This window comes from Psammomys obesus, unplaced genomic scaffold, assembly GCF_907164565.1.
Source record: "Psammomys obesus unplaced genomic scaffold, mPsaObe1.curated_primary_1811, whole genome shotgun sequence".
Classification (NCBI taxonomy): domain Eukaryota; kingdom Metazoa; phylum Chordata; class Mammalia; order Rodentia; family Muridae; genus Psammomys; species Psammomys obesus.
Genome location: NW_026596120.1, coordinates 15,923,066 through 15,937,994, shown reverse-complemented (window position 1 = coordinate 15,937,994; position 14,929 = coordinate 15,923,066). Strand labels below are relative to the sequence as shown.

Genomic DNA, 14,929 nt, shown 5'->3' with positions numbered 1-14,929 from the left:
TTCCCCTGGAGGCCTTCTGTGTTGGAAGGAAATGAAGAACTAGGAGGGCCTTGAGTGCCTCACTTAGTCCTGACTACTGTGGCCTGCAAATGGGCCCATGTGGTCATCATTCCTGTAGGTCTACCCTGTCTGCCACCTCCTGTCATACCTTCCACATTTCCTCCTCTGCTGTTTGGGGCTTATGCAACCTGCCTGTCTACCATTGTGGTAGCCTAGGTGAGGCAAGAGGGCGTGGTAGCTAGTTGTATTTACCTGATCCAGGCAGATGGGATCTGCTGCTCCATTTACTACTATGCTTTTCCCACATATGGAGTGATGGAGGAATTAGTTGCATTCTGGGCTTACAGAATACTGTGCCTCTCTCTTTCCATTAGTTCACTGAGAATCAAGGCCTAGAACCACCAAGTCTGCAGGACCTGAAAGTTTTACAAGTTCTGAATTGGGTCTGTACCACCCTCTTCACTGCTCAGTAGGGCTTGGGGCCACTTTCCCTTAAGGCATGTAACCTGGGAAGAAATAAGGAGGTAAAGTTTCCCAGGACTGACCTCTTCAATGGAGCAGTGGAAATATGGCCTGAGCTGCTACTTCTTGAGGATTCAGGCTGTCCCTGTTCCAGTTAACCTGTGGATGTTTTCTGCCAAATGGCTCCAGATGATTGCTCTGTAGTAAGTTAAGTATGGGAGAGGACTCCCAAGGTGAGCTCCCTTCTGCCAAGTAGAGCTGTCTTTGGGAGGTAAAGTGAGAGAACTCTGAATTCACCCTTCTAGGTCTGAAGCAAGGCTCTAGCTGCTTCCCATTGTGTGCTTCTGTGTGAGTCACTTGGCCTCTTGGTGAGTCTGTTTCATCTATCAAATGGGGATGAAAGAATCCCTTCTATCTCAGGGTTGTTTTTTTTTTTTTTTTTCTTTATGGGGGGCTGAATTTTAAATCCAGGGCCTTGTTCATACTAAAAACATCTTACCCCATCCCAGGTTTCATTTTGTGGTATCCGATTGCTGAGGCAAAGGCCCAGTGCCTGGCCCCTGGTAGACACATATGACAGCTGCCCTGGCTGTGAGTCTTGTTCCACTGAGCTTTCATGCTTTCAGGAGCACTTGCTCCAGGTGGCCTGAGTCTGAGGACAAGCAGTGCAGGAAAAGTCTGTTGTGTCTTTGTAGCTAGGACTGACTTCTCAAATTCCCAGGTGACAGTAGGTTGCATGTTGCAATTCCAGAACTTGTCTGCTTCGGTTTGAACCCTGGCTCTAACACTGCCTTGCTGTATGACATTTGCTAAGTAACTTGGCATCCTGGGCCTCAGGAACAAGGTCAAGAACAATACCAACTCACCCTACACATCCATTTGTATTTGATGAGTTTGTGTGTGGACAGCAGTGAGCAAGTGGTGAGAGGCCTTGTTAGGTGCCTGCTCAGGGGCCTGGGGAGGGGTATGCTTCTAGGAGTAGGAGAGAAGGTTCTAAGGATGGGAACTCCCAGAAAGCCCCAGAACTGCTTTTAGAGTTGACTTCCCAATGACTCCTTCCACCCTTCTGAGCCTTAAGTATGAGTTCTATTCTCTGGCCTGGTTGTCAGCATCAGGCTGTATTCCAGCTGGTTGCTATATCATGGTCCTTCACATACCAGGGAAGTTGAACACTTTGCTTGATGTGTTGCCTTGTATACCAGATCTGGGTAAGGAGGCCCACTATACATCTGTAGTTAAAACAGATGTCACTCTTTTACCCCTGGGAGTACCAGTGCAAGGGCAGAGCTTGTCTCTCACTCTTCCCTTGGTAACTGATCAAGAGCTGTCATGAGATGGATCAGGGCAGTCCTCTGGGCTTAGACAGGTAGATGATATACTTATTCGTATTGGCTGCGTAGGTTGTGGCTTGAGGTTGGTCATTTCTGCTGAACCTAGTGGACCAGCTGACATAATTTCTTTTCGGAGTCCTAAAAGATATCAATCTTGTCCTAGTCGTACACTTTTGACATCTCTGCCAGTCAGTACCCTTGAGAAGACTTTCTTCATTGTTGCCTAATGGTTGTCAGAGAGCTCTCTGGTAGGGACAGTGGGCTAGCCTCGGGATGGACTCATACCTGAAATCAGCTTCAGGTAAATCAGCTTCCAAGAAATTGCCCTCTTATAGTACTGGGGCTGAGGAGGCTGTATGCCGTGAAGGAGATGTGCTGAAGCTTGGCATGCCCCTGTCTTTCTTGGTAGTCTTGGTTTTGATGGTAGGTCCTGGGTAGACTTTTCTTTCTTCGAAGTAGGGATACACTGTCCTATATCCCTAGTGTAATTCCAGGCTGGTGCAGTTCTGGTCCATTTCTTGTTCTAGACACAGGCACTCCAAAGAAACTTCTGATATGAATAGAAGTAGGCAAACAGGAGACCCAGGCTTTTGTCTTGGGCTAGGTCGCTGCTATTGGACCAACTTTGCTACTTCCTAGATTATCTTAAAAGTTGTCATATATCCTTGCTGGTGACCTGGTTTTGCTGCCTTCCAACCCAGGTAGGATTATTGTGGGGCCTCTTACATGCTGCCTTCTAAGCACTGGTCAGAGTAGAGAAGAGTGCAAATAATGACCTTACTTGGGGAGTTGGGAGGGCGAGAGACACAGAGACAAGAGACTGAGTCAGTGAGTGCTCTTGTGTTCCACACTGCTCTGTACTACATTAAAGAACACTTCCCTTTCACCAGGTGATTTGATTGTGGGCAGGGTTTGTGTGAGCAGCTGTGCTCATGCAGCACCATTGTTACACATACCTAAGGAATTTCCTATGTAGAATCCTAGACTTCCCAGAAGGAGAAAGACAAACACAGTATATACTCACTTATATAGACCTATAAGATGTGATAAACATAATGAAATCTGTACACCTAAAAAAGATAATCAAGAGAGCGGACATGGGGTAAGATGATCAATCCTCATTTAGAAAGACAGATGGGATGTGCATTGAACGTATGACAGGAGTCTACTGAGCGCATCTGAAAGACTCTAACTAGCAGTGTTTTCAAAGCAGATACAAAGACTCATGAACAAACCTTCGGCAGAGTACAGGGAATCATAAGAAAGAAGGGGAGTTAGTCTGATGGGGAAAGGATAGGAGCTCCACAAGGACCAAATATATCTGGGCACAGGGTCTTTTCAGAGACTGACATTCAACCAAGGACCATGTATGGATATAACCTAGAACCTCTGCTCAGATGTAGCCTGTGGTAGCTCAGTAACTAATTGGTTTCCCATAGTGAGGGGAACAAGGACTATTTCTAACAGGAACTCAATGACTGGCTCTTTGGCCTCCCCACCCCCCAAGGGAGGAGCAGTCCTGTTAGGCCACAGAGTAGAGCTTTAGGAGAGTCCTAAAGATACCTGATAAAACAGGATCAGATGAATGGGGAGGAGGTCCCCCCATCAGTGGACTTGGGAAGGGGCACGGTGGAGAGGAGGGACGGAGGGAGGGACTGGGAGGGAATGAGGGATCGGGACACAGCTGGGATACAGAGTTAATAAAATGTAACTGATAAGAAAAAAATAAAATTAAAAAAAAAAAAAAGAATCCTAGACTTTTCTGCCTTGAGGCTTAGAGTGGTAGGGAGAAATGAGAAGGTTTCATCACACTGCAGCAGAAGACCTGTTCTACTGGTGTATATTTGGGGTGAGAGAGGAGTGGTAGCTCCCAGGGGAAAGACTTTGAGGAGAGGAGTTGAGCTGAGTCTTGCAGGATGAACCGAACTTTTCCAGACTCAAATAGGTTGAAGAGGAAGTAGCTTACGCAGAGGCAGGCAGCATGGGAAGACGTGGCATGTTTGACTACAAATAGCTACATGTGGGTGTATATGGGGGTGTGGTGGGAGAGAAGGCTGGCAAGGCGGGCTGGGCCAGAGCCGGTTCTGCCCCTCCCTCTGCCACGTACTCAGTGGCTGCCGGCCCATCTGGGCTGTAGCCCTGCTGACGCCTGGTCCTGTGGTGAGTTCAGTGTCATACCTGGCCTGTTTGACTTGGAAGTTTAGTTTAGACATGGACTGAGAGTCATTGGTAGGTTCTAATCATTTGTTCAAGTGTCTTTTGGAGTCAGAAGATTGTTGAGTTGCCATGGGGGCTGTTGAAGTGATCTCAGGAAAGACCTTGGAACCCAAATTAAGGCAGGTAGGGGATAAAGAGGAGAGATCAAGTGACAGGTGACCTTCCACCTATTTCTCCCTCTAACCTATATTAACATTCTTTTTCTTTTTTTCTACTCCCTCCCACATAGCATACTATACATTGGGGTCAGGTACTGTACTGTCAGTTCAGGCCTGTGGGAACTTCCTGCCTGTATGGCCAGAGCAACTCTTAGGATGTAAGTGGTGCAGGTGCATCATCTAGAGACAAGATACGGTACTGCAACAGTGTCATATGTTTGCGTGGAATAGGAAAGACTTAAGGCTAAATAGTCTTGACAAGAACAAGACAGCAAATTTTGGAAGAAGTTTAGGGGGGGAAGGTATTACAAAGCCACCTTGAAATGCTCCTCAAGAAGGCACCGAACCTGAAGGATGGGCAGGAAAGGACTGTATCAGGGTTAGGGTGGGTGGGCTTTCTAGGCCAAGGAACTGTTTTGGGACCATGTTTTTGCTATAAATAACCAAAAGTAGTTATGGGAATTTCATTAGTGCCAAACTTTTGTGAATTATCTCTTTTAATATGAAAGGCATATAAGGAAATATCAAGGAATTGGTGCTCTCAGAAGCGTGGGCACTTAGCCAGGATCATATAACTCAGGTTTCACCCCTGGCCAGCCACCTTCTAGCTGTAGTTATGGACATTGCATTATATTGCCTGTCACCAAAGCTCCTAAGTTATGCTTGCTGGCATTTGTTCAAGGAAGCAATGTGGTTAGAACTTGAGAGTTGACTAACCCCCTAGGGTCTGCTTAGAGGTCAGAGCCTGGAACATATGTCCACATCCCCAGACAAGTGTAATTCTAAGAAATAGGGATAGATAGCCAGAGTAGAGGAGGCGGATCAGTGTTAAGAATTCTCTCAGGGATTTGTGGCAGATGTTAAAAGGGCTAAAACAAGGCAGGAGACAGAGATACATGACAATAACTTCATGGTGCTGACAAAGTGGGTTAGGAAGAGAAGTAAGTAGAGGTAGGAGAGTGTCCTGTTTAAATGCAGAGGTCAGTAAGCCCTGGTACAGGAAGACTTGAATGGCGCCCTAAGATCAAGAAAAATCCAGAATTGAGGCACAAGATCTGTTGCAAATGTCCTGTGTTGGAGGTTGGTCTGATGCTAATTACTGTGTAAACCTGCCTAAGTCATTATTATACCTGATTGACTAATTAATTAAACAGCCTATACCTGGGTAGGACAGACTGGGGTAGGTGTGGCTAAGGTTCTAGGGCTTTGGAGAGCCCTACAAGGAATCACAGGAAGGACAGACTGAAGGGAAGAGAGGAAGGAGGAGGACGTCAGGATGGGTTAGCCTTGAGAAAACACCATGTGGGCTGAGGAAGGACTCCCAATAATGGCGTGAAAAGGCCTAAATGGAAGAATCAAAGCAAGTATTTAAAAAAGATAGGATGGTTAAGGTGGATGGCATTGGATGGGGGCTGGGAGATGGATGGTAAGGATATTGAGACAATGTAAGTGAAGTATCTGCTAGGTCCAAGATAAATAAGGCAATTATAAATCTAACAGGTATCTCTGTCTCATTATTTGTGATAGTGGGTTAAATAATACCACAGTGATAATCTTAGGGCAAATAATAAACATTATATAGCCCAACAGCTTTTTTATATTTACTGTAACAGTTCTGGATTTGGGAATACCTTCCCCTGGGGTCCTAGTCCAAGAACTGCACATAGATGGCAGGAAAATTGTAGACATGGGAAACAGAAGGTTGAACAGACTATTGCCACCTGCTGCCAGAAGTGAGCACTGGCTCTGTAAGCCTGTGTTAGTCCTAGGAAACTCAAAACTCACAGCCTCTGGCCAGTGGGGTCAGAGGACAGAGAGAGGATCAGGAGGGAAAGATAGGAGTAAACTAGAAAGTACTTTTGTTAGAGACTGAGAGACATAGGGGTGAGGGTGGAGAAACCAGCTATCTGGAGTATAATCAGGAAGGGATTTAGAAAGTGGGCAGGTTTTAGGTGGGAAAGAGCTAGAGGCCCTTGTGAAGGTGGCTGTCCCTACCTGTGAACCTAGAGGAGATTCCTTCTTAAATTTTTATCTCATATTCTGACCCTCCTCAGCAAATGCTAAATCCCCACCCTGGCCTCTGTCCTGTGTGTTCTACTGTGTGCATTCATACATGCTTGTTCTCATGGGGCAACCTGAAAAGACAGCTGTAGTAGGCTTTTTTCTTTGTTCCTACTTCTCAGTTCTGCTGCCTTGCTTACCATGATTTCTCTGTTAGTGAAGCTTGCTCCTCTGGGAGAGAGGAAGGAAATAAACTAATTGGGCTGTGCTGGATCCAGATCCTAGGATCAGCTATCTGTAGTCCTGCTGGAGGCCCTCTGAGGCTGGGACCCACAGAAGGTAACATCAAGAGGTGGGAGGGTGCTTGGCACTGTTCCTGATAATGGGCTGTGTAGAGGGTGATAGCTCAGGTATCTCTTCGTTCTTCACTCCCCAAGGCTCCTGGAGGGTAGAGGCCAAGTCTTGTCTTGGCCTTTTTTCTTTCCTTTTTTTTTTTTTTTTTTTTAAACCATGACTCTTGAGTCATGTATGCAGCTTAGCTTGTTTGTTGAAGGAATGAATGAGAGTTCTGCAACAATATGCATACGTGTGAGCCACAGCTGATTTTGGTAGGGAAATGACTACTCCATTCTGGTATCTAGGGCTCTGTAGCTTGACAGAGCAGGTGGTTCTCAGGCCTGACTTAGCCCAGAAGCAGAGGGCCTTAGGTATGAAGGCCTTCTTCCTTTTTGTGGTGCTAACCCCATGCTCTGCCTCTGCAGGTGCCTCCTGAGAAGTGCCGTTGTGCAGTAGGCAGCATCCTAAGTGAGGGAGAGGAGTCGCCCTCACCTGAGCTCATCCACCTCTATCAGAAATTTGGCTTCAAGGTATTCTCCTTCCCAGCACCCAGCCACGTGGTGACAGCCAGCTTCCCTTACACCACTCCCATGTCCATCTGGCTGGCTGCCCGCCGAGTCCATCCTGCTTTGAATACCTACATCAAGGTGAGACATAGGTAGACTATGTGGAGGGTGGACGCTTGGGTCCCTTGGGTGGGAAGTGAGAGGACTGCCCAGGATGTGAGGAATAAGTGGTTGGGAGAGAGCCCTCATGGATCAAGCACCTTGGTAGCTGGGAATGTTGGCAGAGACTTTTGACATCTCTTTCAGATACTTAAGATATTGGGATCAGACCATCTCCAAAAGCTTGTTCAGAACCCTGATGTGGTCAGATTGGCTCTGTCTTTGTCCTCACCCTGTCCCTATCCTGCTTGAAGAGCTCTCAGTGGCCATATGCTATCCTGGCCTTGATGCTACCTTTGCCACTGTGGCCCTCACCCCAGGACAGCAGTGATAGGCCCTTCCTCCTTCATTTCTGATCTGAAAGAAACTTGTCTGTAGGAGAAGGAGAGTCAGCTGCCAAGAGACCTGACAGGTTTCTCTCTACAAATGTCCTGAAAACTTGCCCTGTCTACACCCCTTCTTTGGATGTGACAGGCCTGGGAACTCAGGAAAGGATTACAGTTTGGGCTTGGAAGTGATTGTTTACAAAGCATCTCTCTGTTGAGTGCTCTCGAGGACACAGTTTGTAGAATAGTGCATGAAAGAGGCATATACACTGAGTGGTGAAGAAAGGTAGTAAATATGGGATACATGCTAGGAAAACAGCAGGATGGGCTGGGGGACCCATTTGGGCAAGGTGGTTAGAGATAGCAGGTCACTTCAAGGTGGAGTCCAAGGAGAGCCTTTGCAAAGAAAGTAAGACCGTTCTAGGCAATGCAGGTGAAGAGCATGATGGGCTTGTTTGGGGTGTTTTGTTGGCTTCCCACACCCCATCTTGAGGCAGGTTTTCGTGTAGCTAGGATGGTTTCAAACTTGCTGTGTGGCTGAGGATAACCTTGAACTTCTGGGTTCTCCTTTTTCTACCTCCCAAGTTCAGATGGCAGGTATACTCCACCATTCCTGGCAAGAAGCACGGGTTTGATCTAAATGTAATAGGGGCTCTGGTGACACACTTCTGTAATACCAGCTTCTTGGGATGCTGAAGCAGAAGGACCGAGAGTTTGAGGCCAGACTGGGTTACATAAAGAGATCTTGTCTCAAAGAATTATAAATATCTTTCCCTCTGTCGATGTGTGTCAGGGGTAGAAAGCTTGAAGGCATGTACAGGGCATTAGGTTTAATTCAGCAGTATTGAATCAACCAAACAAAAAACCAAAGTAAACCTACCAACCAGTGCAGTATTCGTTTGAAGCTGTCTGTTCAAGATGGGTGGCCTTATTCCTGAGCATGGTTTATGGGAATGCACTCAGGGGTGGTCAGAATCTGAGTGGAAACATCCACAGGTTAGCTGCCACCTCTTTGTTGACACTACTCCTTCCCTCAGACAGATTGGGTTACTTTCTTCCAGGTCATAAGTCACTAGGCCAGTGACTAGCAATGTAGAACCAGCACAGAGTTTGGTAGTCTGTTTTGTGTTAAAACTATTGAACTAAAGCTGGGCTGGCTATTAGAGGGGGGTGGAGGAAGTGTCACAGAAGCTGTGTCTTTTAAGGTACTTGAAAGTATAATGTTGCTTTCCATTGAACTGTGGGACTCTAAAAGAAGTACCTCGTTTGGGGTAAAACTGGCTCTATGAGCTGACAGTGGAGCTGCTTGATGCCTGTATGAGGTGTGGGAATGACTGAGTGGCTGTGATGTCATGGTGATAGGTCAGAGGCTAGGGAAGACAAGGGAAGGTTTTCTTTGTGAGCTGGAAGGTGGTAGCCCAGAGCACTGCTAGAGAGGGTATGCTTCCAGGGACCCAGCTTGAACTGGAGGTGGGAAGGGCTAGTATGGTAGGAGGAAGGTGAAACACAGGGCCTATTCTGCATGGTACCTCAAGGGGGTCATTTATTTCACTCTAGGGAGAGCTGCTATACTGTGTTTTCCATCTTGTTTTGTCTATATCATCGTCAGTCTTGATGGCTAATCTGAAGGAGCATCATCAGGAAGATGTTTCCTGGGTTCCAGACCTCAGAACAGGGTGCGTGGTGTGTGGTATGGTGGCAAGCAACTCAGCCACCAAAGCTTTTTCCTGGCTTCAGGGGTTTATTTTTAGACACCTTTGTCCAAATTTCCCGGCCCCTGACTGCTTCACAAGTTGGCTGGTTTTGACGTCATCTTTTTGATGAAAGCCCTTCCTCCCCCCTCCTCCTCCTGTGGGAGCCTGTTAGCTGTGCTCTGGGCTCTGTTTTCCTGGGGTGGGGGCAGGAACAAAAAGCCAGGGGTTTAGCTGGGTGAGGGTCATCCTTGTCCTGTGTTTAGCCTGACTGGGTTCTGGAGAACTAAGATGAGGGGGAGATAGAAAAGAGGCTGGTTGGCCATAACCTGCAGTCTACAGGAGGGGTGGCCCTGTGCCTCTCAGCACAAGAGACAAAACAGAGAGTGAGGCTGCCTCCTACCCCTGCCTTCTTCCTACTGCCCTGTGGTCGGAGAAAGGCTACTAATGAGACTCTGGCACTTATGACTTTCCCAGCCCCACCGACTGCTGTTGACTTTGTGTATATGCACACCTTTCTCTCTCTCCCTCCCTTTTTCCCTCCCCCCCCTTTCACTGTCCTCTCTTTGAATATTCTTCAGATAAAATGACAGGAGCCATCAGCACTCTTTCATGAGGAGTGAGGAAGGCTCATCTGGTCGTGCTGCCAGAATGGAGGAGGACTGACTTGACAATATCACCTGCTGCCTGAGAGGCTGAGGTGGGGTGAGGCATAGGCAGTCTCATGGGACAGCAAAGGACCTGGGGCTCACTGCATCCTTGCATCACAAATGTTTTCAGGCTCTTGTGGTTTCTTGAAAAGATAGCTATAACCCATCTTTGTGATCTGCTTAACAGCCTCTGATTCTCTGGCCAGCCTTTCTCATCTTGGCAGCCTGGCAGACTGAACTGTAGAAGCTGGAATTTCTGTCTTCAGAAATACTATTAAAAACTTCCAGGCCAAACGCTCTGAAACAGTTTGTGTAAGGGTACCCTGGGTACCATGTGACCATCTCTGTATGTAGAGGATGGCTCAGCTTGGCCAGCTGTTTCATTGAAGTGCAAGAAGGTGGTCTCTGGGGCAGGAGGCCTCTTCTTGCAGCTCCAGGAGGAAACTCAGCTTCCCTCAAATTACAAGACTATAGAAAAGATTTGGTCTAGAGATGAGCCTAGAGCAATGGGCAAAGGCTCCCAAATTCACCTCAGAATAGAACCATTCTTTTTAAGTGTCCAAGGAAGGCTTTGAGCACTTGTAGTCTCCAGGACTGAATGGTAAAAATGGGTTCCTGTGTATGGGATTGTGTATGAAAGGTCCCTAGCATGGGTCATGGCTCATGACTGGCTATAGCAGTTGATTGGGGTCATTAAGATTAGACTTGACCAAGTCACTTGACTATGCTGCACCATGTTATTCCCCTTCAGCAAGGTCCAGAATCTTTTTCATAAACCCCTATCTTTAGGGTCTTTTATATCCAGGTGTTCCCAGGGGAAGGCTCTTTCTTGTTTAAAAAAAAAAAAAATTTACGTAAGCATCTTCTCCCAAGTTTAGGGGAAACAGGGTGTTGCTCATACAGTGGCTGGTCATTTCACCATAGAGCTAGAAGGAGAGCTACAGGAGGGGTTGCCATAAGGTGGTAGGTATCCTTACAAGGGGGACCATAGAGGCTGAGTCCTGGGACAGCTGCATTGACTGGGGTAGCTCTGACAGGGTGAGGGAGAGGAACCCAGACCATACTTTTCATACTACGCTAGGGTGGGAGTGAAAGGCTCTGGCTGGCAGTGTGGATCCCTCCCATTTCAACTGTAAGAGCAAAGCCTAAGGGTTCTTTAATCCAGCTGATGTCTTAGCCTTTTGTCTGGAAGAGGGTTTCTGAGGCTCAGCTGGTTTGCAAACTTCTGTACTAGTTGAGATGAACCACTGGGAAGATCTCCCTCCACCCCTTCCACATGCATGATTATTCTGGATTCTGTAGATGCTGTGTAGCTAAAGTGTAAGTAGAGCAAAGGGACACCATTTCCTTCTGGACAAGTATCACTCTGATTAGAGAGTGGAGCTGAACAGAGGCCATTTCCTTCCCTAGTGCCAAAAACCAAACGGTAAGGTGGAGTCTTCTTGAGATTGAGCTTGGTCTCCTATTGAGGATTATTTGCTGAACCTTCCTTTGGATGGCACTGTTCTGAGCATGAGGATCAGTTAGAAGGTAATCACTGGTGTCCTCATTAAAGCAAGTATGTCCAAATAGATGGCAGAGGCCTAGAGAAGGGGAGGTTACCTAAGGTCAAGTAGTGAAGTAGTGGCTGAATCCAGGCATGAGTGGAAGTAGAACCAAGAGGCAGAAGACTTGTGAATTTGGGCTATACTTGGAATGGTGCCATGGTGGGCCTGAGATGATGGTAATATGCACCAGCTTGACACTCGGTCTCCAGCACTGGTTGTTAGTATTGGAGCCTGAGGCTGCTAGTATGTCTTCCCATTCTCCCAGCAGGCACTCATTAATGGTGGCCTTGCAGCTGCTCTGAGCACAGGAAACAGCTGCTTTAGGCATCTTATTGGGCTTGATGTCCTCACCATCAGTGAGGTTGATGCTGCTCCATTCCTGGGGTTCTCTCACTAGGTCTCTAGAGCCAGGTCACCTGGCAGAGCTACAACTGGCTAATTGGCCCGTTCCAGCGTGGAGAGGAGGGCACTCTCAGTGGTCCCTGACATGGCACTAGGTGACAAGCCCCTAGACTCCAGAGTCTTCCCCAGTTTCCTCATTGAGAGATTAGCCATGTCTGGGAGTAATGGGGTGGGAGGGGGTGGGATAGGCTCACTGGGAGAGGCACAAGCAGCCATTTTGGGGTGGTGGAATGGATAGGCAGTGTTGTTTAGTAGGGAAGACAGGTCCAGAAGAGACATCAGAATCCATTTGAGGCTAGAGTGCCCAGGAGGAGCACCAGTTTATATCCAAAAGATCAGGCTGGGTCCTGCAAATACCAGGGAGCCACAGATGTTGTCTGAGAATCTGCCATCATGCCGAGAGGTATATCATCTGAGTGACACTGTCCAGGCTGGGATTCAGAGCAGAACACCTGAGTGCTGATAGACGAGAAGGAAGAACTGGAAGCCATAGCTAAATTCAGAGTAAGTAAGAAAACCAGAACTTAGCTGAGAGTAGTAACTATTTATTCCTAGGTGCCCCAGCCAAAAGCTAAAGCAGAAAGACCTTCCCACACGCAAAGGCTTTATTCCTGGAAGCCCTCAGGGAACTGTTTCTGGAGATTTGAGGTTTACAGGGACCATAGAGTGCTAGACCTCTCTCTCTTCAGAATCTCTGGGTTTAGCCCCTCTTTTCCCCTAGGACTGAAAGTACAAAGCCAGCCTTTGCTGGGGTGGCGTGGGAGCCACCACTCTCGAAATACCAGCTTGGGTATTGTAGCTTGGCATCCCTGTAGGGACCTAGGGGCTGAGGCTGTCTGGATGGTGCTGCTTATTTGGACCATCACCAGTTCAGAGAGAATACCTTTCCTAGGCAGATGGGACTTACCAAGGAAAAATTCTGTTGCTCTTTCATCTCCAGAAAGCTTGGGATTTGGGACTAGAAAGGAGACAAGTTTTCAGAGGAGGGAACTTTTTCATAGAGCAGAATAAGTGTGCCCTTTGATGACATCTCCCTCAGATAAGAAGCTACATGTCTAATAAGGCAGGTAGGAAGGACTTCCCTCAGAGGTTGGAGAAGGTCAGAGTGCCAGCTGGAACTGGAAAATTCAGTGCTGCCTTCTCTCTCCCCTCTCTTATTTTCTTATCCCACTTACCACATATCCTTCCCCTTTGTTGTTGTCTGACTTCTGGCTCCCAGGTACTTAGCTTCATGACTCCATCTGCAGTGAGCAGCCTTCCTGCTGCTGGATAATCAGTCAGCAATGTTTTTATCAGCTTGTGAGCCAAGCAGGGCTCAAGGTCCTTGACTATGTAAACACGGCAGAGTGGATGAAAAGGTGGAGAAAAGGTGGACTATGTAAGCTATGGTAGGAGGGAACATCAGTTTGGAAGGTAGAACCATGGTATCCTGTGGCTGACCCACCCAGAGCTCTAGCTGAGTGCCCAGGGGATACTCACTTCTAGGCTCCCTCGCCCTCTGCTCCCTTTCCCTAGGGAATGGAAGATCTAGAGCAGGGCTGAACTAGGGTTTCATATTGGCCATCTGTGCCATGGAGAAAAGAAAGGCTGGACATGGCTGCAAGCCCAAGGCTTCCTAGTCTGTCCAGTTACCAGGATATATGAGGACCTATGTCCCATGTACCTGCTTCCAGGGAATCATAATTTCTCTGCTCCTTGGTTACTAGCACATCCTGATACCTGACTGGTATGGAGCACCCCCTCCATGAGCCACCTAGGAAGTTAGGGCCTGGGTAGCACCAGGGAGATGAACAGAAGTGTAAATTGTGTGGCAAGCCACCAGCTCTGAGGTGAAAATGAAAAGTCTTCAGGCGACGGCAGCAGTAGGCACAGCAGGCCAGGGTGCCAGGCACAGCACTCCACCTCGCTCCTTCACACTTCTACAGTCTTCCCTAGGCTCCTGCTCAGGCCTGGTCCTGCCTGCTTAGCTCCTCTGTCATCCCCTGCCATGTAGGAGGCTCCCAGCCTGGCCCTGGGATAAACCTAATTCTCTGAAGGTCTTGATTTCTTGCTTCTGTTGTGTTTTTCTAATCTGTTGGTTGGTGCACAGAGAAGTGGGCCATCCTTCAGTGAACTTTGTATTTGCTGATGTTTATGGTCAGCCCATCCATCATCTGCTCTGTTGTGGTTTTCTACATATGTAGTGCCTTGTCTTTAAATGACGAGGTTTTTGTTTTTCCTAGTTCTCACTTCTCCTAACATTTTATTCTTCTTTTATTTTATAATTGAGGCCAAGAGGGAACCCACATATTTGTCAGTAGCTAAGGCTAGGATTCAGATACCTCTTTGGGACTTTCTTTGATACTTCTGTCCCTTCTGTCCCTGACTATGTTTTTTGTTTGTACTTTTCAAGGCTTTGGACAGGGTAGTGTGGAGTGAGGAGGGTACAGGGAGGGAAGGGAAGAAGGTACCCCTCTAACCCTTCAGTGGGCTCTCCCTGCTGGCATTGGGCTTCCCCAGGACACAACACAGAAGTTTAGGTTCTGGGCCAGAAGCTATTGTGAAGTCTGGTGGAGATAAGAGGGGGAGCCATGGAGAGAGAAGTTGACGGAAGTTCCTGGGCAGAATAATAACAATGTGCTATATTCTAGCTGCAGCTTCCCTGTTGTGCCTCCCCCAAGCACTTTGCACATGCAATGCAGACCAGCTGCCTGAGGGACCTCCAGGGTCTGAGCCCCCACTTGTGAGGACCGTGTGTGCAGGCGGGAGCCTATCAGTGTCTATGTAATTAAAAATGAGCATGCATCACTTCCCCCAGCAAGGAGAAGCTTCCACCTCGGGTGGGATGCAGCAGCTGCTGGCTGCCTCTGTGGCTGCTTAGTTGTCCACCATGGTACGGGGGGTAGACTGGTCAGCACAGGGTGAACAGAGAGGCCCAGTGAAGCACGAGGGAAGAAGGATGAATCAGGCAGAACTTATTTCTTTATTGGCCTGGAGCTTAGGTAAGAGGTGGGTGACCCAGTCCTTGACCTGCATCCGCTATTTGAGGCATTTGCCACCTAAACAGATTTAGCCCTTGAACAGCTGGGAGGTGGGATTCTCCTTCTGTCTCTAGCTTGGCCTGGCTGCTTCTGTTCCTTGCCCTTCCATACCTCTAGCTGAAG

General features: G+C 47.8%; 1 protein-coding gene across 3 annotated transcripts in view; it reads left to right on the top strand.

The window, feature by feature from the left end:
• Positions 1 to 14,929, top strand: part of Tex264 (testis expressed 264, ER-phagy receptor) — a 29,553-nt gene that overhangs the window by 6,942 nt on the left and 7,682 nt on the right. For all 3 annotated transcript variants that reach the window (XM_055629672.1, XM_055629674.1, XM_055629673.1), the window contains exon 4: positions 6,931 to 7,152. In XM_055629672.1, coding sequence (XP_055485647.1) covers positions 6,931 to 7,152 — 222 coding nt within the window. The remainder of the gene's footprint in view (positions 1 to 6,930; positions 7,153 to 14,929) is intronic.